Genomic DNA, 26,541 nt, shown 5'->3' with positions numbered 1-26,541 from the left:
TGTGTGTGTGGGGGGGGGGAGGGGGGGGTTGAGGGGCCTTCACATCCGTCCTGTCGTCAAATGGGTTCCTCTTAGGGACATTCGTGGTTGCTAAGCGACGCAAACGAGCAACGACGGCCCGGTCGGAATTGGACTTGCCCCCCCGTCACGCTGCTCGCGTGGGCGACTCATCTGCAACCCACTCGGCTTTGAATGACTCTCTGTGTGCACACTTTGTATTCATCTCATACCCCGGCTGCTCCGTCGCTGTCGCGCGGGTGTGTGGGCTTGAAGTGTAAACAGCGCTTATTACATCGTCCTTATCTTCACGGGCCTGGCACTGGCCGGGCCGGGCCTGGCCTGGCCGGGCCGGGCCGGGCCGGGCGCTATCGCTGTCATGTGTTCATTTTCCTGCTGTTTCAGACGAGAGCGGCGAATTGAAATCGCGTGGAGGTGTGCCCGTGTATATGTGTGTACGCAATATGCATCCGTTTACTCGAGCAGGAAGGTGATGAGCGAGATTACGAGCACGAGATGCACACTTTGGGTTTTTTTTTTTTCCACGGCACCGGAGCACGACCCGTCATCTTTGCACGCGTGTACACACGTCATGAACGAGACACGGCTGAGCGTCGTGGCGTTTGTCGCAATGGCAGATTTCAGGGAAGGAGACGACGAGCGCCGGCTCCAATTTGCAGCCGCAGAGAGGTGCGAGGCCGACCAAGAAGCGCGCCACGCATGGCTTCACATTAGCGCACGCAAGATGGAATTCAAAGCGACACACTTGCGGCAATACAATTAAACCGAGAAGGGTCTAACACAACCCCCCCCCCCCCCCCCCCTCCATCTTTCTTTGTGGTGTGTAATGAGGTGTCACCTCTTGTACGGCGATGTGGATCTTTGACATGCGCACCAGCACTCGGCCGACGTTGCCTTCGCAACCCGCCTCACACGCCGATTGCCAAACGGCAACACCCCCCACCCCCACCCCCGACACCACAGCGCCGCGGTGGGGGCGTCTCCGTTTTCCTCCGCGCATCCACATTTGACGGACGTTTGACTCGGGCGCCTCCTGGAACGCCCGCAGGTGCGAAGACCACTTTGGCAACGCTGCATTGGGGGCGTCCATTGTTGACTTCCGCGCACAACTCCTCAAAAGCCAAAAGCCTCGTCGCACCCCCCCCCCCCCAACCAACCCCCCCCCCCCTTTTTTTTTTTCCCTGCACCCTAAAAATCCTAAATCAAAAATGAGGATATCCGACTGCAGTGCCAGTGCTCGTGGTTAATATTTCATATTTCCTACTCTGGCTGACAGTTGTTCTCTCCCACTGCGATGTCATCATTACACCTGATCATATTTTTACTCTTGGACTCATGAAAATCAAAATCTTTTTAACCCTATTTTGAATTTGTTTTACACTTTCTGGAGGAGAATTGAGTGGGGTTTTTTTTCATGATTTGAATTAGATTTGGGAATGCAAAAGTTTTTCTGTTTGGTTTTCATGTAGTGAAATATTGATGATGACTCAGTTTTGACTTTTTAGGAAAATAAATCCCCCCCTCCCAATTTTTTTAACCCTAATTATGAGTGAATAAAAGCGGTAAGTATGTATTTTAGATGATTTTTTGTTGACGTGTTTTGATGACATTTGGATGTTTAAATTGATGACTCAGTTTTGACTTTTTAGGAAAATAAACCCCCCCCCCCCAAATTTTTCAACCCTAATTATGAGTGAATAAAAGTGATAAGTGTGTATTTTAGATGATTTTTTTGGACATGTTTTGATGACATTTGCATTTTTAAATTGATGACTCAGTTTTGACTTTTTAGGAAAATAAATCCACCCCTCCCAATCTTTTTAACCCTAATTATGAGTGAATAAAAGCGGTAAGTATGTATTTTAGATGATTTTTTTGGACATGTTTTGATGACATTTGCATTTTTAAATTGATGACTCAGTTTTGACTTTTTAGGAAAATAAATCCCTCCTCCCCAAATTTTTTAACCCTAATTATGAGTGAATAAAAGTGATAAGTATGTATTTTAGATGATGTTTTTTTGGACACGTTTTGATGACGTTTGCACGTTTACACGGGAGAAGGTTGGCGTGTCATATTTTCTTGGACCTGAAAAAAAAAACGTTGAAATGAGTTTTCTTATTTTGGGGGGGGGGTCGTGTGGTCCTGCACGCGCCTGATTTTGGCGCAGGCGGCGCGAGATCGATTCCCGGTCATTGATGGCGTCGATATCCGCCTGCGACAGACCGGCGACCAGTTCGAGGTGGGCGTGGTCTGCCTTTCGCCCCGAAGTTAGCCGGGATGGGCTTCGGCAATCCGGCTACCCTTGAGGATAAGCGGCTTGGAAAACAGATGGATAGTTTTGGGGATGCACGCAGAAGGGGGTGGGGGGGGGGGGGGTGTCAACGCTGGCCTGAAACTTCAAATGGCTCAGCATTGCCTCCAGTGGTACAAAGTGGTATTACAACAACAAAGCCGGCACTCATCGGATTTGAAGTTTTTTTTTTTTGTATAAGGTTAATCAAGAAACTAATGAGGGAGACTACAAAAAAAAAAAAAAGTCCTTCCTTTAATTATAACAAGCCATTGTTTTCTGATCAATCCGAAATCGTGAAACAGTCTGTGGGTTATTATTTTTTCACGATTTGAAGCCGGGCTCTGAAGAAGTCCCGCGAGGAAAAGGATTAAACACCAGCCCAGTTGTTGAAATGCTTGATAAATCTCCCTTTAGGGGATCTATTTTTTTTCTTCATCTTCATCGTTCTTTCATTCGTGTATTCTTGGATTCAAAAGGCAACCACTTTTTTTTTCCTGTTGGCGGCGCTTCATGTGATGATTTATGTTGTCCTTTAAGTGGTAAATTAAAAAAGAATAACCAAGCACAAAAAAGACCAAAGGCATTCATTCCATCAATGACATCTAACGGCTTCGCAATGATTTTCATCTCGTTTTCATTTCAAGAGCTCAAAGCCTTATCATGTACGGGAAAATATGCACTCACGAGAGAAAGATTTTTAACAGGTTCTAATTTCGAGTTGGACACTGTCGGGTCCACAAAAGAAGTCAAGGAAAAGAAATTTGGAAAAAGTCAACAGGATAAAATCCATAACGGGTTATTTTGAATTATCATTCTTCGTATTCAAAAAAATTGCATGAAATTTTGTGAGTTTTGAGCTTTGGTGAAAAAAAATATTTTGTGACTTTTGAGGAATGTTTTTTTGTCTGAAAATTTAGGCACAATTCTGAATTTCGGGAAACTTTCATGAATTTCAAAGTCTGTGTGTGCATATTTGTGTGACGCCAGATACATTTTTTTGGGCTTGGAATTTTTCGTGGACTAATTTAGAGTCAAGCCCTGATATTTGTTTTTCTTTCTAATGTTACAGTGCAACTTTAAAAGCATTTTTTCCCTCCATAAAATTGGGTTCCAATTCCATTTTTTTTCAAATTGTTCCCAAGAATGAGGGTCAAATTTGGATTTTTCTAATCCCATTTCAGACGTTTGTGCAGATTTTTCCAGAAATGTTCACATTGAAGGCAGAATTTTTGACAGCCCCCAAATTTTGGAGGAACTTTTTTTTTCACATTTAGCTGCAATTTGAGCTTAAATTGCAATTTGTGATTTTGGGACTTCAAATTTGCGTCACATTCCAAATTTTCAGGCCGCTTTCTCCCACAATTTTGCTTTGGCGCCTATTTTTTCCGTAAATTTTGGGTGGAATTCTGACCGTGCCGCTACGTGTCACGTGATAAAAATGATGATTCTTTTTTTTTTTTCTCCCGGCGTACTTAATGAAGCGTCTTTAGAGCACATGTTCCAGCAAATGAGCAGAAAGCCCGCAGGGAGTACAAGCGGGATCAGCAACATTAGCGCAGGCGTTTGTCACGCAGACGGCGACGCGTCCCGACGGCCGCCTTTGAACCGCGGCGTCAAATATTCACTCCGTGAATCGATAATAAGATTGGCAGATTGCTGGCGCGTAAGAGAAAGTCCATTAACATGGTAGATTGTCGGCGGCGTGGCCTCTCGGTCGGCGTGCGCACTCGAGAAATCTGCACGCCGTCTTTTTCTATTTCAACTTTGACTTCCTCTCCGCCGTCTCGGCCTCTTCGGTATTCCGAGCGCGCGGGGCCGCCGATTGTCAATTAAAATGAGAGAACGTTCCGGCGGCCGCCTGCACTCGGTTGCACTTTCCCACCTGCGCGCCTTCATTACAACGTTGCCGCTTCCCTCATTATACCAACCGGAGCAAACAGTCCGTTGCGATTCGGGACTCGGGGAACGGGGAGGACGATAGAAAGGACCCGCATTTGGGGTGAAGTCAAGGAAAGCGGAAAATAAAGAAATGAATAAATACAAATATCACAGCAATTGTTTGCTAACATCGCTAAAGGCCAAAAATGAACATTAGCTTGATGTTCTTTTCAGTCCGTTTGTGGTTCAGTCAAAGGAGGCAAACATTTGGATGCGGTCCAAATGAATCCAACGGACGGCATTAAAGTCAAATCGGGAGAAGAAGAAGAAGAAGAGAAGAAAGATGCCAACTGGAACCGGAGTTACCTGTACCGCACTGTCTGCGCTATCAACTTGGGTCAAACGGCCACACAGTCACCATCGACTGCGATCAACTCATCCACTGACGGCCGTTTCAAACGGATGGACGGACATTTGAAGCGCCCGGCGACGGAAGTAAATTCATGCCAACGGGATTTCAATTTGGAATGCCACAGAAAACTGGATTTGAATTTGAAATGTAAAGTGATCACATTTTCAATAGTTGCTACTGTTCGCTGTCTGAAATTCAACCGGCTACAATTGGCTGTCTAAAATTCACCGTCTGGGACACCAAGGCAGGGTTACTTCAGGTCAGAACCGACCCAACCAGCCAATCCAGTTACACTCTCTCAGTCACATGACATGACGTGACTAACAAGGCGTAACTGGATTGGCTGGCTGTTTGCTCCTGACCTGAAGTAACCCTGCATGGAGGCACCGACGGGGAATTTTAGACAGCCAATTGTAGCAACTATTGAAAATATTTCAAATGCAAATCCCGGTGGCACGAATTGACTTCCATACCCGACCTAGCAAAACACAAAGTTTGTCTCCAGTGTAGCAATGACTTTGACACAAACGGTTATTTTGTGTCACCTGAAACTCTTAAAAGTAGGAAAACGCGGCTGTGAAAGGACTCGGGAGGCACGATCGTCTCTGATGTACTGACACGGAACAGAGAAACGTGGCGTCGCTTCTGCACGGGCGTCGTTTTCAAGAAGCTCGCCATTCGATTCCGTTTGGATTCAATTCCATCGTGATTGAAATCAAATCCGATCTCGGTTCAGTACGAAGCAGCAATACGCAAATCATTGAAAAAGTCCTTTTTGGCAATTTTGAAATCTTTCCTTTTGTTGCCATGCAATCATACATCGGTTCAAATTTCCTTCGTTCTGGATTCAAAACGACACGTCGGATTTAAAAGAAGTCCCTCACATCACACTGCTCCATAGCCAGCAGCAGTCAAAAACATGACATGTTTTCCTCAAAGCGCCACCTTGTGGTGCAATCTATTTCTTTTTTTTTTTTTTAAATATATAATTAATTCGCTTTTGAACACCCCAAAAAAATGCTGACTTTTGGACTGTTTCATCTTCTTATGAATGGCAAGACTAAATTGTGTATGTTTGTCATGAGGTCAACTTGTTGAGATATGGAAGCAGCTTTCACACATGCTGCATGCAAACACTATGTACGTGTAATGCAAAAAGCAAAACAAAACAAAACAGTTTTTATGGTGTATTTGCAAAAAGAGGATGGTTTTAATGCATTGATTTCAAGGAAACAACCGAGGGGTTCCACTGATACGCAAAAGTAAACAAAATGTCATGACATACATATATGATTAAATATTATTAGTAGTAGTATTATTTAGTGACTGGAAGTGTTGTCAACAGGGTGACTGGTGTAAGCCGGTAAAAAAGTTGGTCCAGGTAAAAGTTCAGTATAATAGAGTAGCAATTAGGTTCTAAGTTTTCTTTATGCAATGTGGTGGAATATTTGTTCAACTGTGTGTGCTGACTTTATTTTCTTTTGGAGGGATTTGTGTCTAAATGTGTTTGATTCATTTGTGGAAAACAAATACTTTTGTTTGTCATTTTATTGTTGTAACCGTTGTTTCAGAAGGACAGGAAGTGACGTGTTGAGGAGACGAGAGAGAGAAAAGGCTCGATGAGTGGAAGGTAGTGTTTGTTGGAGGACAACGAACGGACAAAGGAAGTGAAAGGTGGACATTTATCAAAAGTTGATCGACGTGTTCGACAAGGACTGTTGAAAGTTCAACTGGGATAGTGTGTCGTTTGAGTGGACTACTCAAATCACGCCGTAACGTGGTGGAGTTAGCCGCTACCACAGGGGCTAAGTGCACGCACGGGACTTGGCTAAGAGCGCTATCGTCGAGCTAACGCGGCTAGCGAGGCCTGTGTTTGGACTTCAAGGAAGAAAGAAAGGACGAGGACCGTGAAGACGCCGGACAGAGGAAAGCCGCCTTCACCTTTCTTCACTCCTGCCTTGGGACGCACCGCAGTGACATTGGGGTTTGAATTTCGTTTGCTCGCCGGCTATATTCATCTTTGTTTAGGCCGTTAGCATGTGAGCATTGTGTACCTGTGAAATTGACTTTGTTTATTTGACTGTTGTGTATACATGTTTGATTTTTCCATCTTTTATTTTGTTATCAAATGTTCACACTTTTTGTTACATAACCAGGTTTATTATTTGACTATCTGCAAGACAGTTAAAATAGTGGTGAGTTTATTTAAATTAGGATAATATTAACTTATCAGGGGAAATATTATTTCAGAGACTTTTGATGGAGAATGAAATGCACAAGTAAGGCGTAAAATCGTAATAGACATTTAGAGTAATTCACATTGAGTTAACTGTACTGTGGAGTAAGAAAAGAACTCAGGTGGCTACCTCGTCGAAGTATTTTATACTCGAGAGGCGCTACTGTACCCAAAGTCCTCTTCCGCACGCGGTTGAGCGAAATACCCAGCACAGTCCCCGTCGGATTCCAGCTGCCAAACGGAAACGCCCACGGCAGCGGAAGAAGCGCCAATGGTGGTCGACCGAGGTCCGCATACTTGAAAATCGGAAGCTGTCTTCGGGAGACGCTGCGCCGAGCGTCGGCCACGCGGCAGATGCGGCTCGGTGGGACTAAAAGCACAAAACACGCTCACGCGGGCACTCGACCTTAATGAATTGAGACACAAAGCCAGAGAGACGGGACTCGTTTGTCCAAGGCGGCGGGGCCCACTCCGCGGCGTGGCCTCCTCGCTTTACATATATGGCGCCGAAGACACCGGAAATGCATTATATATGACCTCCCTTCTCCAGCCGCAGGGATGCGCTCAACCTATTTGGGAAGAGCACCGAACTTTATGCAAATGCTACACGGAAAAGGTTTTAGGACGTTCCAAGAACACAAACGCACCGAGGCCGATGTCCCCTCTCATCTTCTCGGATCTTCGCGTGTCTTGGTCGAACCGGATCTGCGCGCGCTCCGTGGCCGCTTCATTAGGAAACCCAAACATTAAAACGCGATCCATATTAAAAGCACATTTGGGGGATGGCAGAGCGACATGACGCGACAATTTAGATGCAGAGCTCGACCGAAGCAATCCGGGCTCGCTCTGGACTTGGACCCAAAAGACTGAATAAGATGAAGTGACCAGAGAAGAGGGCACACCTTCATGCGTACGTGGACTAGAAAACTGCCAACCAAATGCTTCAAATTCATTGCGGGAGACTCAAATCAATATGATTGGGTAGCGGGTAAATGGGAAATTTGCTTTTGTCCATTGACGAATTGGATACACGTGAGTATGATGAGAAAACCACAACACAACTTCCAAAGAAACTAAACAAACAAACAAAAACAACAACAAAAACCCGGGTGGGCCCTCCTCTCTGCAGGCTGCTGCCAGGGGCGGAGAAAGGGGTGGTCGAGGGGTGACCGGGCCCACCAAAAACTGACGATGTCTGCCAAAAAAAAAACCCCCAAAAAAACAAACAAAAAAAATGCCCGTACTCCCTCTCGCTCCCAACGGTCCACGGTCGCTTTTTAGGACGACCCGACGCATTCAAATATTCAAGATTGTCGGCCCTGACTTGTCTTTCCGGGGCTAAAATCCGGGACAAATCCGCTCTCGCAGGGTAAACATTTAAGACGGAAGAAAAACAAAAAAGTCAGCCCACTTGTCTCCATGTGTGTTTCCCGGGCTCGACTACTGCGAGCGTTTTAACTCGGCCTCACAAAGGGGAAGTGCAAAAAAAAAAAAAAAAAAAATAATAATAATAAACAAATAAATATTGAGAAGATGCTAATCAGGCGAAAGGCGAGCGGGAAGAATAACAATCCGTTCGCCTGAGGGGAGAAGCGAGGCAAAGCGCGGATCTGACGCGGCTCGGCCATCCGACCCGACGACGAAATCGGGGGTGGGAGCAAAAACAGAACCGAACAAAGAAGACAAGATGACGGCGTGACGGCGAGCCGCCTCTGCTCGCGCTTCCGCTTGGACGCAAGAGAAGAAAAATCGTCAAGCCGAGTCATCTGATCAAAGTATGCACTTGGGAGTCATTTCATCTCAGTCTGCTGCCTTTATCGAGTCGTTTAGTGCCAGTTCGGGTTCGTTTGCTCGAAGTCGACAGCCAAACGTCCGACCTTCAGGCCACGTGGACGCAGAACCAGGAAAGAAAAATCTCTCTCTCTCTCTCTCCGTCGTCTAATGTCCTTCCTCGCATAGTTTGGGAACCACTTTGGATTCGGGGTACCAGCCGCTCAGCCGACGTGTTCCGCTCCAGATCCGTCGGCGGGCCGGCTGACTCCGAAACCGAGTCAGGGACCACCAAAGGTGGATGTTGCCTAAAACGTGCGGGGAAACTTCAGTCATTCGGTCCCGCCTGCGGCTTTATCGGCACCCTCCGATTTACGGCTTGGAATACGAGCGCGTGATCATCACATTGACCGAGCCGTTCCCGTCCTTATGCCCCCCCTCCCCCCCCTTAAATCTGCCAGAAACGCGCTGTATATTTTGGGCTGACTTACAGGCAAATTAACCCCCTTTTTTTTTCTTCAGCGACCAAGGCTTTCCATCGCCGTCAGCGGGCGGGAAACCGGATGAGACGGCGAGCGAGGGCGGTCCAAGTCCGTTATGAGAATGATGAAAATGATCGTAAAGAGCGAATAAGGGTGCGCCCCGAGATGCGCGATGGGCCGCGCCGCGTCACCTCCTGCGTGCGCGAGCCAGACGAAAAGCCCGACAGTCGTTTTAAAGCATGAGAAGGAGTCAAAGGTGGCAGTCGCAACAAACATGGACGGCAAACGCGCCGTCTCTCGCCCAGAATGTTAATTGGGTTTCCCTCCGAGGGCTCATTAAACGAACGCCGCGCTCCAAGATGACATCCCGCGTGACGACGCCGCCAAATCATTTGCGGTTCCCGATATCGCTAAAATAAATACGTGAGAGCACCGTTGTCATTCGGCGAGATGAACTCGTGACAGGGGGTGACCCCGTTTTGGATCAGACGCCCGTCCGTCGAGTCGTCTTCCGCCAAGCCCGTCAATGGGGATTTATTTGACGGAGGTCGTGCAAGCTTCTGAACGTGACGAATTTGGTCCTTGAAGGCAACGCCCGGCGCCGCCGTTATTGACTCATTCAGACCAACGCACGCTTGAAGTTAGTGCCCCCCCCCCCGCGCCCCATCAAGAACCGCATCAAAAAATACTGCGTCACACTTTTTCAAGTTGAAATATTAGCAGTAAAATTCATGTTCATTAAAACTGGGATTTTCCTAAGCGGTGTGCAGCTGAACGATGATTTCTTTCAAATGCATACGAGCTCAGTAATTGTTGCACTTAAAGGAAAGCTCCGCTCATTGCTTACCTCGACGAAATGCAGATTGTCTTCTTTAGCCATCATAAATATAAGCATATCCAGAAATATTCTAGTAAAAAAAAATTGCAAATAATAACTTGAATGCGCTCTTTCATCCAAGTAATGACATTGTTTTGTACGATCGGCGCCATTTGGCCTATTTTTACGAAACAGGAAGCGACGTCTCCCGCGCGTCGGTTGCGGATCAATGCCGACACAATCACGCCGCTGATTTCTCGGATTTCTCCTGATCTGGTGAAGAAATAGCGGCATCGGTTCATCGGGAAGACTGGAGGAATGCGGCCACACGGATTCGAACCTGCGGCTGTGAATAATCCGGAATATCGGGATGGATCTTCGGGTGGGAACGAGGCGGAGTCTGACTACTCGGAGACACACCGTTCATCCATCCTATCGATTTTGGAGTGCCTTTAGGCCACTGATTACGATGCGGGATTCTGGAATGTTCCAAGGAGTGCCTGTATAAGGACGAGAAAGACCGTCAACGGGGCTTCGTCACGCCGCACCGCTGCTTTGGGACAAACTACCCCGACGACTGCTGTCTTTCGTCTGAGAACATTTGGACATTTCTGGAACATTCGCTGGAAAGAATATTTGCTCGTTTGGGAACATTCGTTGAACGTTGGTGACTATTCGCCGGTTTTGGCTCCACCACTCTGTCCTTGAACTTTTATTTTGCGTGGGACAAACTACCCCGACGACTGCTGTCTTTCGTCTGAGAACATTTGGACATTTCTGGAACATTCGCTGGAAAGAATATTTGCTCGTTTGGGAACATTCGTTGAACGTTGGTGACTATTCGCCGTTTTGGCTCCACTACTCTGTCCTTGAACTTTTATTTTGCGTGGGACAAACTACCCCGACGACTGCTGTCTTTCGTCTGAGAACATTTGGACATTTCTGGAACATTCGCTGGAAAGAATATTTGCTCGTTTGGGAACATTCGTTGAACGTTGGTGACAATTCGCCGGTTTTGGCTCCACTACTCTGTCCTTGAACTTTTATTTTGCGTGGGACAAACTACCCCGACGACTGCTGTCTTTCGTCTGACAACATTTGGACATTTCTGGAACATTCGCTGGAAAGAATATTTGCTCGTTTGGGAACATTCGTTGAACGTTGGTGACTATTCGCCGGTTTTGGCTCCACTACTCTGTCCTTGAACTTTTATTTTGCGTGGGACAAACTACCCCGACGACTGCTGTCTTTCGTCTGAGAACATTTGGACATTTCTGGAACATTCGCTGGAAAGAATATTTGCTCGTTTGGGAACATTCGTTGAACGTTGGTGACTATTCGCCGTTTTGGCTCCACCACTCTGTCCTTGAACTTTTATTTTGCGTGGGACAAACTACCCCGACGACTGCTGTCTTTCGTCTGACAACATTTGGACATTTCTGGAACATTCGCTGGAAAGAATATTTGCTCGTTTGGGAACATTCGTTGAACGTTGGTGACTATTCGCCGGTTTTGGCTCCACCACTCTGTCCTTGAACTTTTATTTTGCGTTTGGTATTTTATCGTGTTTGCTTTGAACGGCTGTTTGCGCGATTCAATTGTTTCGGACGCGATACGGCTGCCTCGACGACGTTGGTCTAAATCGAGCGTCACCAAGCGGTGCCCGCGAGGACCAGTTAAGGCGCCCGCGTCGCGCGAGCCACGTTCTAAGAATAGCACAGGTTACAAATTGTTACGATTATTATTTTCATTTGTGCTTTAACTTTTGAATCTCAAGGGAAGGTGCCCACAGCGTAAAAAGGTTGGTGAGGCCTGGTCTAAATGCAGACGTAAAAGAGTGCACAAAATGTTTGTCGTACGGCTCAGGGCGACCGCTCTTCGCCAGCCACGGGGTCCTTTCGAGCTTTCTTTTTCTTACTGGAGCCTTCCTCGGTTTATTTCTAGCCCAATTGTGGCAACATTTGGCGATACATTGGGGAATTTTCACGGGTCCGACGGTGGTGGCGCCGCATGTGATTACGCTACAAATCAGCCATGATTTATTCATTCACGCATATGACGCGTCACATTGGCGTAAGTAGGTCATGTGACTCGGCAAAAATTCACAACTGCCGATAAAAATCGCCATGAAATGATATGGGATTAACCTCAAATTTTCAAGGTACGGTACAGATGACGTGACCTAGCGGATTTTCACCCGAGCTTTCCTCTCAATAAATGTTGAAAACCAAAACCAAAGAGTCGGGAAATATGAAATATCATGAACTGTACTTGAAAGTTCCGCGTGACCAAACTTTCAATTGTGTAACAAGTCAAACATGCAGCATTGACTGGATTGTATTTTTTTTTTTTTTGCATGTCACCAGAGAGCGCACCACACTTTGAGGATTTCTTTTTTTTTTTTGAAGTGATGCGGATTGTGAGGCTGTTCAATTTAACCGTCAAACCTCGGCGTGGACCTCGCGACCGCCACTTTCCCGTAAACCTCAAATGGCTTTTTGTCATCTTTACAAGAAAATATGCACGAAAAGGCTCGCGTGGCTGCGCGCTCCTGATTATTCCAAAGTGTGCGCGACGTGACCTGTCAAACTTTCAACACGCTGGAGCCGCGCCGGCGCCTTCTCGGCGTAAGACGGCAAAAGTGCAAACGTCTGCAGTGAAACGTTTTCGGGGTTTTTTTGTTTTTTGTTTTTTTTTTTGTACCTTTCTGACTGTCGATGACAAAGTTGCCCTCCTCGTTGCCCGAAGCGATGCGGTACGTGATGCCGTCTCCGTCGGGATCTTTGGCCAGCACGGTGGCCACCAGCGTGTTGGGGCCGGCGTCCTCAGACACGAACGTCCGGTAGCTGACGGAGAATACAATATCAATACAAAATCAAATATACGCTTAAAGTCATTTTTGTACTGTTATGCGCTCGGGGCGGTTAATTGGCTCGAAATATTTGTGATGCCCTCAAATGAAAAAAAAAAAAGGGTTGGTCAAAACCAAAAATAAGGAACTGAAATGACGCATTTTTTTTGGCTCAGGACTGCAGACCTGAAAAGTTCAATTCCAGAAAAACAACAACAAAAAAAAAAAAGATCTGATTGGCCATCTTTTTGTAAATATGTCCCAAAAAATGACTACAGCACCGTTATTACAGTGTACCGCATAATAGGAAGAAATTATGCAAACTGTTCAAAAGCACAACACAATCCCATGACCGTAATTAAGAATTTTGGTATTTTAATGTATTCATTTTTTATTTTTGCAATGGCAGCCGAGTCGCAGCCAAATCTCGTCACTCATCAACTAATGGTGCTAAAATCATGCAAATTCTGTGACTATTAAAGGTAATTAATATACATTATATCGATATAGGGCGGCACGGTGGTGGCTCAGCTGGTAAAGCATTGGCCTCACAGTTCTGAGGTCTCGGGTTCAATCCCGGATCCGCCTGTGTGGAGTTTGCATGTTCTGCGTGGGTTTTCTCTGGGTGGGCACTCCGGTTTCCTCTCACATGCCAAAAACCTGCGACATTAATTTGACACTCTAAATTGGCCCTAGGTGTGATTGTGAGTGCGTCCGTTTGTCTCCGTTTGCGACCAGTTCAGGGTGTAGCCCGTTGACAGCTGGGTTCGGCTCCAGCACTCGCCGCGACCCTTGTGAGGATAAGTGGCAAAGAAAATGGATGGATATATCAACATATCTATATGGTTTTCAACTTATAGGCACCTTTTCTCAAGCGACTAGCCGCCTCGTCCTAATTCCTGTCCAGTTTCTGTTATTGTATATTCCAGAATATTCTCTCTAATCCCTTATTCATTTTGTTTCCTCAAATGTTTCCCGTCCGCTTGAATGCGGTTGATGCCCGACTCTTCTTTGAACGTTTTGCGACTTCGTGTCACGTTAGCTTCGCCCTTAGCATGTCCCCTTTGTGTGTTTTTTTTGTAATAGTTTTGTTTGTTTGTTTGTTGTTTTTATTGAATTTATTTGACATAAATACAGCATAGAGGGCCTCAAGATGGCAGCAGTTTTTTTTTTTTTTTTTTTTGTTTCTGCGGTTTTGTTTTGATGATTGAAGTATTTTACTTTGAAACCAAAAAGGCACTTTGGGGCCGTTTTCGTCTGAATTTTTTGAGCGTCCGAAAATGCAACGCATGACAAACGAAATGTGCAACTTCATTTTGTCCGTGTACACGTTTGTGTTTGATCTCAATTTACCACCAACTGAGTTAATTGTGCCAAGGTGTCCATATTTACTCTGCAAGCCAACCCCCTCTACAAATGTTTTTGGGGTGTCCGACTATTTCCCGCTGTACTGTGTCAGCACGGCTGCCGTGGAGAAGTTGCTTTGAAACGGCAAAGCTCGCAGTGGGTTTACGCTTAGGAGCAGTTGTGGACCTGAGTGCGCATTTGTTATGCTGTTGGGCATAAACCGAAACACAGCTTGGAGCTAAAAAGCTGTCGGGATGCAAAGACACTCACGCTTGGACACTGTTTTATGTATTTATGTGTAAAAAAAAAAATAAATAAATACATAAATAAAATAAAAATAAAAACACAGCTTTCTGTTTTTACCGCCGACTTCACCGGTCCGGCCTAGCCGCAGGTGCGAAGATAATAAAGTAAAGAACAGCAGTATAAAGCCTAAAATCATCACATCTCGCTATGCATATACATTAGAAGATGTTTGCAGATAACGGCGGACTGAACCTCGCGGCCTTCGGATGGGGGGGGGGGGAGAGCCCGCTCCCCCGCTCCCCCGCTCGCCTTTCGCATGCATTTTTCATCAGCTGCCGCCTTCGCCGGCAGAGTTTAGCCGGCGCGCTTGAAATTCCCCTCAGTTTCTGTCTTTGGGTCTCGCTCGACACTTTGAACCGGCGCCGCACATCCGCCCCGGACGGCGAGCCCGAGAGGGCGGACGCGTGGGGACGTGCGCGTGCATCTCGATGGGTACCTGCGTCGTCTACAGTCGTCCGCAATCGATATCGCTTGATTAGGTCTAAACGCGCCTCTTAACGCGGGACATTTGGTCGTGATGTGCGCCGCCTCATCATTGCGGTCGGTCCCTTCACCTTCCGCCGCAATCCAGTCATTACGGCCGCGTCTTCTACCGCCGCAGATCAATTTGCTGGTCTCCAGTTAATTGTCAGCGACTCCTTGACTCCGGTTGAGGCTGCAGGTTCTGTTCTTATCAGAAGCAACTCCACGCGCTTGATTTATTTATCTGCTGCTTAAAATGGGACATTGCCTATTATTGAACGTTTGCATCTAAATATGCCATATTGTGGCCACGGGCTCTTTTCCAGAAGTCGTCCCTCGGGCAGGCTGATGTAACGTTTGAAGAATGATAGCACGATTAAAAAAAAAAAACAACAGTTCAGGCGTAAACAATTCAAGTCCACACATCATTCATTCATTGCGTCGGTGGGCGACGATTGCAGCCAGTCTGCAAGAGATAATCACAAAGTACTCACGAATACTGCACGCTGCCCTACTGCTAATCGCTAAAAAAAAAAAAAAAAGTACCGCGAGTTATGAATTTATGCATTTCACACTCGGACCGATGAATGCGCTTGAGATCTGTATGGGAAGGCGAAATCATCCAATCAATCTGCGCGCTCCGCAGTCGTCTGATTGTAGCTCGCGTTTTGAGCGGCGCCGGTCCGAGTCTCGCAGGTTAATCCCACTCGACGGCGCGACGACCTCGCTCGCGTTCAACACGAATCAAGTCCTTCCGCTTTTCAAGCAGACGCGCGTGGGCCGGCCGAGCGCCTTTGGACCCTCGGCACGTCTCTAATTTGTCCTGATCGATGTTGCAATCAAATGAAAAGCACCTCGGACGTACACCAGCTCACACTAATTACTTTTTAACCCCTTTTCATCTGCGCAACTTTTTGTTTTCATTGCCGCCCGCCTCAGCCTGTGGGAAAGCGAAGGCTCCCGCAGGTCCGCAGAAATTAATCACTGGATTTAATTGTTGACTTCATTTGCTTTGTTGAATGGGGGGGGGGGGCAGCAGTTAGCGAGCGACTGCCGGCGTCCAATTCTGCTGGGGGCGGTGGGGGGGGGGGGGGGGAGGAGCGGTCGCTGATTGCATCATTCATCTGGACCGCCTCCTCCTGCGAGTTGAATTCAATCAGCGGGCGGCCCGCGTCGTTTTGCCGACTTTATGTCGAATTGCGCGATTCGAGAACCAGCGTCGCTTCTTTGCGCGGCACGAGCTCGCCGCGTCGCTTCAGCACATACGCGCGACGTCCTTGGTCTGCAAGAGCGAACGTTTCTCTCTCGGAAAGAAACGCCGTGAACATTTCAAAGAATACAAGCAACTTGTGCCTTTGTACGGGAACTCGCGGAGGACGAAAGATGAAAAGAGTCGATTTGGTTTTTGTGCTTCAGGACATCGGAAACCAAAGTCGTCGATTTGACCAAGGACGGCGATCCCCCCCAGTTCCAAGATCACAATCGCAATCCTCTTGATTGCCAAATATGGCTCGAAATTTCATTTGTCCGGTTAGTTGAACGAGAGCTGAAAGGTATTGATTGGGTTCTGGGTTTCGGCTTTTGAGTCGTACTCGGACTTTGGGCGAGGGAAGCGATTCAAGCAAGGTCGTCAACGAGGCGAGTCCAAACCTGACCTTGCGTACTGAATCGCCAGCATCTTTTCTCCAAACAATTTCTCCTCATTTTTGTCATCACTTTTCTTTTCATCGCGCTTGCATCGAAGAAGACGTCGTTTTGTTGTGGTGGTGGTGGGGTTGCCGTGGCAACAGCAGTAAATTGGCGGCGGCGCTCCCACCGACGGGAGGGAGTGACGGCTCGCGAAGGCGAAGATAGACGCATGTTGACGCCGAGGCGCGTCCGTGACGTGACGTGACCGCGGGCCTGAAGAAAGGCCCCCCCCCCCCCCCACACACTTCCCTTAATGACGCCTGGGGAGGGACACTGCTCATGCACGAGGTGCTTTTATTGCTTTTGTTATTGCTTTTTGTGGCCTCTTTCCTCTCTCGTCTGTCAACCCCAGCAAGCAAGTGGCAGCAGGCGTGCGTCTTGTCTTCTTCTCTTGTCCGTCAAAGTCGCTCGTGTTTGTTGTTTTGCTGCTCTTTGTTGTCTCGCTTTCGTCTACAAACGCAGGTTGGCAGACGCTCGCGCGACTGCCGCCTTCTGTCACAGCTTTTTTTGCACTTTCACGACTTGACTTCCAGTACCCCCGCTGCCCTCGTGAGGATAAGCGGCTCGGAAAATCTGCATCGATCCCGGCAAACGGAATTGCTAAACGCCAAGAAGCTCGGGCTCCGCCAGCAGGTGTAATTGCTCCGCTTGACGTCGCTCAGTCTCTGTCGGTCGCATTGTGGCTGCGCGTGCGCGTTTGCCTCGTATCGAATTGTCCAGTGGCGTTTTCCGTTTGATTCCGGCAGCCGCGGTGGCAGCTTGAACTCGACGTGGCGAGAAAAGGGGACTCGGTATTCCACTGACATGAAATCAATAGAACTGCGCACACCAGCGAACCAAAGCAAGCGCATCTCCCGAGCAGATGTATGAGCGCATTTTACAAGTCCGTCGGTCCGCTTTTCCGGAAGCTTCTCCGTGATTGACGACACGCACGGTCACGCACGCAGAGTCACGTCGGGGCCTCCCGGGGGGCGCCGGCGGGCGCGGCTGATTGACCCCGGCTCTCTGCCAGAAAATCAGCCAATTAAAAAGATGCCGGCGCCGGAGGGTGCGGGGAGGGGGAATTGTGAGGTGAGGGCAGGGGCATTGTGGGTAACGGCAGCTGCACACAGCTCCCAACCGGGAAGCAGCTGCGAGGCGCTGACCTGAGAGCGGAGCTCGGCCGCCGCTTCTCGCGCTCGCCGTCATCTTGTTATCAGATATCGCTCAAAACTATCAGCCCGACGTCTGCTGGGGGCGAGCAGGACGCCCGCTGGGCCAACTCAACTTGTCGTCTGATTCCATTCCTGCGTCGCAAGTCCGGAGACCTCCTGGGCGGGCTCTTCGGCATCAGATTTTGGATCGTATCGCGTGCGGATGTGAGCTTACGGCCGATCTCGTCAGATCTCGGAAGCCAAGCGGGTTTTGGCCCTGATGGGATTACCGGGTGCTGCGAGCTTCCCCCCCTGGCTAAAATGCAGACGGGTCACGTCGGGAAGGGCATCCGGCGTAAAACTGTGCCAAAAAAATATGAGATGACACGCTGTGGCGACCCCTAACGGGACGAGCCCAAAGGAAAAGAAGAAGAAGAAGAATCTTGTGCAAATGCCAGTTGCTACGACGATTCAATTCCTGGAGTCTTTGAACTACGACAGCAACAGGTCAGCTGCGTTCATCCCGCAGTTTAGATCACCGATGGCCGCTCAAAGCTTCGTGTCGGTTACGCGTTTAGTCAAGGACACAAAGTCATACGAAATACGGAGATGGGCTTTGTCGGTACAGTTCATTGACCCAAGTGAGGATAGGCCAGGGAGTGCAGCGGCCATTGTGCAAAGAAATGTCACGACTGAGCCAGACCGCGACGACTCGGCTGTGCTACGGTAAAGCGGCAATTGCTGCAATCTTGAAGGTGAACGCGTGAGGCTCACTTCAGTCGGACTCCTGCAGCTAACTAACACAAATACGGATACACGGTATCCGTTTTTACCATTAGTCAACGTGGAATAGATCATCCCACGTCCCAAAACAACGCAGATTTTGTTTTCCTGTGAGATCCGTGAAGAAGTGGCAGTTTTCTTGGACATTAACGAAGCATCTACCAAATTGAAGAACCACCAAATTCTGACCACGAAAGCGAGACCAAGACTGAACCCCGTCAGTTTCGGTATCGGTCTTATGTTACGCTGAAGTACTGACTCAAGTGCTTCGGGTGCAAATTTATCGGAGTTTTGGAAAGAACCCAAGACCTGACAAATTCTGTCTGCTAAGACGCTGTCATGTCAGTTGCTAGTGAAATTTGAAGGAAATAAATTAAAAAAAAAAAAAAAAAAAAACGTTCTTTTTAAATCGACCAAACACCAAAAATGTTGGCCTTTAGGAGAACCTGGGAAGAATCGACAAATGAAAGACTGCGGCATGAAAAATAATTTTTAAAAATGTCCAATGTCAGCCTTTAACCGACCAAGCACAAGCAAGAATCGATAAGCTACCGTAGGAATTGACAAGATTTGGACGTGAAAATTAATAAGAATAATAATCAACAAGATGGAAAGAAATGTAACCGTGGGCTGGGATCAATAAAGTCTCGACCTAAGATGAGAATGAAGACTGCTAAACGGCTGACGAGGATGCAAGCGTGTGACGAGCAAAGAGCAAAACAAAAAGTAGCAGCGTTCAATGTTAGCATTTAGCCGAGATCCAGCGGGAGAGAACCGACGAACCGTCAAAAGTCTTGACGGCGAAAACGTTGACTCCGACTCGGGACGGACACGACAAATGAAAGGAAAACATCGTCTTCGTCTTCCCCAAAAAGCTCGGCTCGTACTCACGCGTGTTGCGAGAACTCGGGCGGCTCGTCGTTGACGTTGGCCATGCGCACCCTGACCGTGGCCGTGCCGGTGCGCGGTACTTGGCCCTTGTCCACCGCCATCACCACGAACTCGTACAGATGGTTGGGCCTCTCGTAGTCCAGAGGCCCCGCCGGGAAGATGGTGCCGTGCGGGGACACGGTGAAGTCGGGACTCAGCGTGTAGTACGTCAGCTCGGCGTTTTTCTCAGAGTCGCAGTCGCTGGCGGACACTGAAGGGAAGAAAAACTCCGTGAACGTGGGTATTAAGTGTCACTGCTGCTATATTTGTCAAGTCCTGTTCACAAATACAGCAAACCTGTTGCAGTATGTGCCACCGAGGAATATATTTGTCAAGTATTTGAGTGTGAAAGAGGATCTCGAGCTAGCTGTCTCGTGCGCCACTTTGAACGCTTCCCCTTTTGCCCTCATTTGGAATGTCGTACATTTTGCAAAGCTAGCTTCAACCAAATCACTGCAAATCCTTTTTTTTCTTAGCTGCCCGACGTACGATAAAAAAAAAAATTTTTTTTGTTTGTCATGCTTTTTTTTTTAGCATTTTTCATTTAAATTGATAAAATCAATTAAAAATAACATTTTTGAAATTTGGTTTGCGATGAACGGGAACACGAAGCAAAACAACGCCGCTAAGCTAGCGTAATTTCCCGTGTATAATGGACACCCGTGTATCATACGCACCCCGATAGTTGACCCTCTTTCCCGAGTATAATGCATTTTTTACAAACCATGTCTTTGATTCTACTTAGATGATCAAAAATCTTATCTGTATTTTGTTTTTTTAGAACAATTCTAAAGTTGACAGCGCAGTGAACAACAGTTCTGAGGACCGGGGCTCGAATCCTGGAGTTTGCCCTTGTGCACTCCATTTTGCTCCCACATCCCCCAAAAGGGGAATTCATCGGCCAACGTTTCTTTCATTTCCCCCGTACCCATGTATAATGCGCACCGTTGATTTTGACATTTTTGGGGGGAAATAATGCGCATTATTATTCACAAGAAATTTTGGCGACTGCGAAGAATCCCACTCCCTGACATGAGCGCCAAAAGTCCTCATTCCTGTATTCCACCATTTTGTGCAGTCAAAGTTGTGTCGGCAGAAGCGCTAATTGACCGTCCGCTCAATTAGTTTTTCGGCGAAGGCAACACTCGGGCAGCGATCGGACACATTGGGAATCCACGCAGGGCCGGCCGAGCGGCAGAGTGATTGCCTCGCGGAAACGGCGCACGCCACCGGGGACATGAACAAGCATATTTTCCGCTAACGAGAACTTTTTGTTTTTTTTTTTCCTCCCCCCGTCAAAATCTCGATCCTCCAACTCATCTGGCGTCGCATCTGACCGCGCCGAAACACGAATAAACACGGCACGTGGCTTTGACTGCTTTACCTCCGGAGGAAAAAAAAAAAAAAAAAAAAACGAAATTAAAAACAATGATTCCGATTGAGCGTCGCAGCAACTGATCACATGGCTTGATAAAAAAAAGGCGCCTTTTTGAAGTGACGTTCGCTTTCCGATTTGTTTGATGATGTAATTGCGCCGCTGCTATGCGACGTTCGGCGGGGACGCAACTAAAGTGACACTTTTGATGCATTTCTGAATAGTACTTGGCCTTTTTATTTCATGAAATGAAAATGCAACCTGAAGACTCACGTGAAAATGCAAACGCATAGAAAAAATACATCATAATCAACACAATAAAATGATATCAAATACAATTAAATGCAATTAAAGCCGGTGTAGTTTTGTCCCAAAAATAGCAAAATTTTCGCAGCCGCCTATCCTCACGGGGGTCGCGGGAGTGCTGGAGCCGATCCCAGCTGTCAACGGGCAGGAGGCGGGGTGCACCCTGAACTGGTCGCCGGCCAATCGCAGGGCACACGGAGACAGACAACAGCCGCACTCACAATCACACCTACGGGCAATTTAGAGTGTCCAATTAATGTTGCACGTTTTTGGAATGTGGGAGGAAACCGGAGTGCCCACCCGGAGAAAAGCCACGCAGGCACGGGGAGAACACGCAAACTCCACACAGGCAAGGCTGGGATCGAACACGGGACCTCAAAACTGTGAGCCCAACACTCTAACCAGTTGCTCCACTGCGCCGCCTTTACATACAATTGAATGTGATTTTGGTGAATTTTTCTTAAATTAAATGCGATTCAATTCAATCCGTGCAGTAAAAGTGAGCGGCTTTGTTTTTTTTTTTTCTTATTTTTTGATAATCATAAAGCTGTCCGACATCCTCACCCAATGCAAAATTCTGATCCATTTTTCCTTGAGCTGCGCTTCACTTATTAATTAACTTAAGAGTGGATGTTTTTTTTTTTTTGGTTTTTATTGAATGGCAGACAAGAGTAACGAACTAATGTTGTGACTAAAAACAAACAACAACAAAATGCACCAATTACTGTTTGAATCATTGTTTCGATTATTTTTGGAGGTCTTTTAGGGACGTCTTATTAGGAGAAGAAGAAGAAAAAAAGGCTTCAAATGCAGCAGCGGCGACACGATAAAAGTCATTAAAATCTTCAATTTGCATCCCATTGATTAGTGAATTTGGCTTTATTAAGTTTCTTGATGAGCTGTTTTCTGATTATCCGAAACCCAGACGGCGACCGGTCCCGTCTGACTGAAGCAAAACACCAAAACCAAAACCAAACAAACAAACAAACAAAAAAGTGGATGCGCTCATTCGTCAGCATCGTGTGTAGCGCAAAAGATGTTGCGCTCGGGGGGTGGGACCCCGTGTTGCCATGGAAACCATTTATTGTATCTGTATATTATATCTCTTGCCGGGATGTGACATGACAGAGGGTTTTATTTATTTATACTCCATGAGAACATCATGCTTCTCCACACAAAACACACACACACACACACACAGCAGGGGAAAAATGTCATTCAAGTTTATGAAATTCCCATTAAACCCTGGAAACTCGTGTGAGAGAAAAAAAAAAAAAAAAAACAATTGTCCGAAGGCATCATTTGGCATTTATCATTTATTTTTGGTCAGTGTATCACTATTGCGATGGATCAATATTTGCAGTATTGTTATCAGGAATAGTGGCCGTGTATTTCTTTGGTTTGGAATCGATATCGCGTCTAAAAAAAAAAAAAAAAAAAACCCAGCAGAAATTCCATGTCAGTAGCTTTCGGCAATGGAACAGAATCATATTTCTCTGAATATCAATATCATTATTTCTACCAACATATCAGCAATACCAGGCCTGTATTTGGTTTGAATAGATATCGATATCACGTCTTCGTCTATTGCAAAACACACACACACACAAAAAAAAAGCTGGTATTAGTATCGGTATTTGTGTCAGATCAGAATCATTACTGGCCCCATATTTGTTCTGTATGGAATTGATATCAAGTCTGTCTGTATAGGATGGCACTTGCACAAACGGCCCGTCAGTATCATTTGTGCCAACCGGTATTTGTACCCCTATTGGTAACTGGATCAATATCATTATCAGTATGAACGTTACTATCGGTATTCACAAAGTAAATCTACACTACATAGCTACAATGGTATTAGTATCAGTATTCATAAAGATAGTGTTATTAGTATCATTATCACTATTATTGGCACAGTATTCATATCAGTATTGATAGCAATATCTGCATAAATCCATATGAGAAGGGATACTTATCAGTGTCAATATTGATATATTTCAATAGTGTTAGCATCAAAATAACAGTACTGAAAAAGACACCATGAAGGATACATTGTCAATATCGATACGATATTATGCGTATCATGGAAAACAGTAACTTTTTGTTTTCAGCGCAAGTATCGATATCCATATAAGCAATTAGTATTTGTATCAGAATTTTTGAGAGGTATCAATATCAGCAAAAGTGGCAAGTTCCTCATTCGGTACGAATACGGCACGTTGGCGCAGCTGGTAAAGCGTTGGCCTCACAGTTCTGAGGTCCCGGGTTCGATCCCGGACCCGCCTGTGTGGGGTTTGCGCCTTCTCCCCGTGCCTGCGTGGCTTTCCTGCGGGTGGGCACTCCGCTTTCCCTCCCACGTCCCCAAAACGTGCAACATTCATTGGACACTCGAAATTGCCCCCGTCGGTGTGATCGTGAGTGCGACTGGTCGTCTGTCTGCACGTGCCCTGCGATTGGCAGGCAAACCGGTTCAGGGTGTACCCCACCCGCCTCCCGCCAGTTGACAGCGACCCTCGCGAGGATAAGCGGCAATAGAAAATGGATGGACGGATGGTATGTAATCGTGAAAAACACACCAAAAAAATCTTCGTGCCGGTCCGCGACGCCAGCGCGCAGTTGTCGACGCGTTTACCTTGAAGCCGATGATTGTCGTCGTGCTCGCACTTCACTCCCGCGGTTTTCGCTCTCTCTTATGTACTTGTTGTCCAGTGCATCACGCACACGCTAACAAGCGCGGCGGCGGCGGCGGCGGCGGCTGGGAGCCATTTTCCAAAAACCACACGCTCAAAGCTCACTCATTCCGTCCAGCGCAATACAGCAGAAATTCATCTGTCGTTTCATATCGAGAGTTTTTCGTAAGCAGAAGCGCATTTTACATGGAAATAGCTGAATCCGTTCCAAGATGCCTGCGCCCAAAAGAAGCATTTCAAGTAAATAATACAAATGATGTTCACTTACCTTTTGGCGCCGGGCGACTATGCAAAAAACAAGGCATCGTGGGGGGCGGGGCAAATGAAAACGCACGCAAGCACGCTAAAGTTTCTTGGGGCCCGCGATGAAGAAAGATGAATAGCCAGCCATCCATCCATCCATCCATCCACTCGTTTTCTACGACTTCTCCGGTTCGCGTCACGGGGGCGGCAGCTTTAGCAGGGATACCCAAACGTTCCCTTTCCCCAGCCACCTCATCCAGCTCCTCCGGAGGGATCGCCAGGCGTTCCCGGGCTAGGCCGGAGACATTAGTCTCTCCAGCGTAAACAGGCTTGCAGAAAACACAAATGGCGTGAAAGCGCTCGCGTCATCCGGTGACGGTCGAGTGTCCAAGGGAAACCAAACACACGGATGGGTGGATGGATGGATGGATGGATGGATGGATGGACGGACGGACGGATGGAATGAGCCCACTCTCGTTTTGTGTGTAAAGTCTGCCGACAAAGTTGAATCATTTTCCTTGAAACGCGGACGTTCGTCTTGGCGCAAAATCGTTTCCTTTCGAGTCTTGAACTGACTCCGGAACTCACCTAATTGCGCTAACACGTACACCCTGCTGAATATGAATATGTATTTGAAAAAGGTTTCAAATCTTTCGCACCTTGGAGGAGCGACGTGGCCGTCGTGACGGTTTCGGGAACGCCGTCCTTGCTGTAGATGGACTGCAGGAACTCGGGAACGCAGTCGTTCTCGTCCTCGATGATGACTCGCACCTGCCAAAGAAATCAAACACAAACCGTTGGCATGCTGCGGTCTGCATATTTTTGACGTGTGTTTGGGCGCGCCTATTGCGGTCCACTTCACGTTGGACCTTGTGAAGCAGGACTGCGTTCTCGTCTCACAGATGCACCGACCGGCCTGCAGCGCTCACACACAAGCACACAAAGCGCCGTGTGTAAACAGCGCTGACATTAATTCCCGCTCGGTACGATGAAATTCGGTAATATCAGTAAATCCTTTTGCAAATATTACCTGGAAAGATGGACAAAAGAAAAAAAACAAACAACAAAAAAATCCAACCATGTCAAGTCCCTGAGGTGATTTGCGCGCGCTTCCATGTGAGCGTTTGGCGGATTTTTGCCTGCGAGCGCGCCAAAGCTCGTGCGTTGCGTGCTCGCCGTAGCCGGATTGAAACGCGAGGCCGCCGCCCTGAAGCGCTCGCACGCCTCCCCCGAAAGTCGCACTCGGCGCGCGACAATCAATCAATATGAACGCCGGCGAGAACCATCAGCAGAACAACAATGGACCAATAAATATCTCTGTGGCCGCGACGTCGATGCTGAGGCCGCAGGTATTTTTTTTGCTAAAATCTCATCTTAGATGTGCAAGAGGAATGACGTAGGCCCCATGGCGCAGTGGTTGGAGCATGGTTTCGGTAAAGCAGGGCTCGCGAGTCGGTTTCCCGCTGGGGCCTCCACTCCCCCTTGTCGGGAAGGGCATCCGGCGTAAAAACTGTGCCGTCACGCTGTGGCGACCCCTGACGGGACAAGCCGAAAGAAAACTGTCTTACTCTATGCAACCCCGATGTCCACTATTTACTGACTTCTTGTGTCCACTTGCTGCAGCGATTCTATACGTTCGATACACTTGTCGTCCTCCGCTGTATACTTTAAATCCGGCTTCAGAGAATAGCGTCCAAAAACACGTTTTTACATTTTGAACCCAAGCAGACCCGAGACAAGCGCACAAAAGTTCACTCACCCAAGAGAAATGATATCGTTAATGACCAGTGATGTTGTCTTGTTGGTCCCTGATCTCCAATGAATTGATCTTTACCGATAAACTCTTGCTAGAAGTTCGGTTCTTGCCGACGTCACATCATGGCTGCAGCGCCTGCCTCTGCGTGCACCGATAGCTAGCGAGCTAGCTTGCAAAAGAAAACATCAAATAAAAATAAAAACTCCTTACTAAAGTACTCAGCAACCAACCGGTAATCTAACTTGAGCCGGCGGACCCTGGATTGAACCGTTTTCACCATGTAAAAGCTCCATCGCCGCCCCAACCCTCAAACGATGGATTGAACAACGGACTAACTCGCTGACCGACCAACAAAACGGGAACCAAGTACTGTAGCTAACCGACTGACTATTCTGGCAATCAACCAACTAATTATGGAAACTAATTGACCCGGCAAACAACTGACTGACCTAGCGTCCAAATAACTAAGCAACCGCCCCAAAAAATGAAACGAGAGACTGACGAACCAACTGAAAAACAAAACTGACCACTGGAGAAACTTATTAGCCAGACATTTAGCGAGCGACAAACCCGACAACCCACCAGCCGATTAAATAGCCAACTGATCCACCAACCACCCAACTAACAAACAATAAATCCGAATATTTCAAACAACCAACGACCCTGCTACCGACCCAGCATCTTTTTGAACCGACACATTTACCAAAGAAGCGACCAACAACTGTGCAACTCACGAACCACCCGACCCCCTAAATACTCTT

The 26,541-nt window shown here is 47.3% G+C and overlaps 1 protein-coding gene across 1 annotated transcript in view; it reads right to left on the bottom strand.

The window, feature by feature from the left end:
• si:ch211-186j3.6 (neural-cadherin) overlaps positions 1-26,541 on the bottom strand; it is a 230,939-nt gene that overhangs the window by 122,642 nt on the left and 81,756 nt on the right. The window contains exons 5-7 of the mRNA XM_061813479.1: positions 24,684-24,795; positions 19,372-19,621; positions 12,613-12,755 (exon numbers count right to left, since the gene is read on the bottom strand). Of these exons, the coding sequence (XP_061669463.1) occupies positions 12,613-12,755; positions 19,372-19,621; positions 24,684-24,795 (505 nt within the window). The remainder of the gene's footprint in view (positions 1-12,612; positions 12,756-19,371; positions 19,622-24,683; positions 24,796-26,541) is intronic.

Source organism: Syngnathoides biaculeatus, chromosome 3, assembly GCF_019802595.1.
Source record: "Syngnathoides biaculeatus isolate LvHL_M chromosome 3, ASM1980259v1, whole genome shotgun sequence".
Classification (NCBI taxonomy): domain Eukaryota; kingdom Metazoa; phylum Chordata; class Actinopteri; order Syngnathiformes; family Syngnathidae; genus Syngnathoides; species Syngnathoides biaculeatus.
The sequence above is the reverse complement of the archived record's forward strand: the minus strand, read 5'-3'. Positions and strand labels throughout refer to the sequence as shown.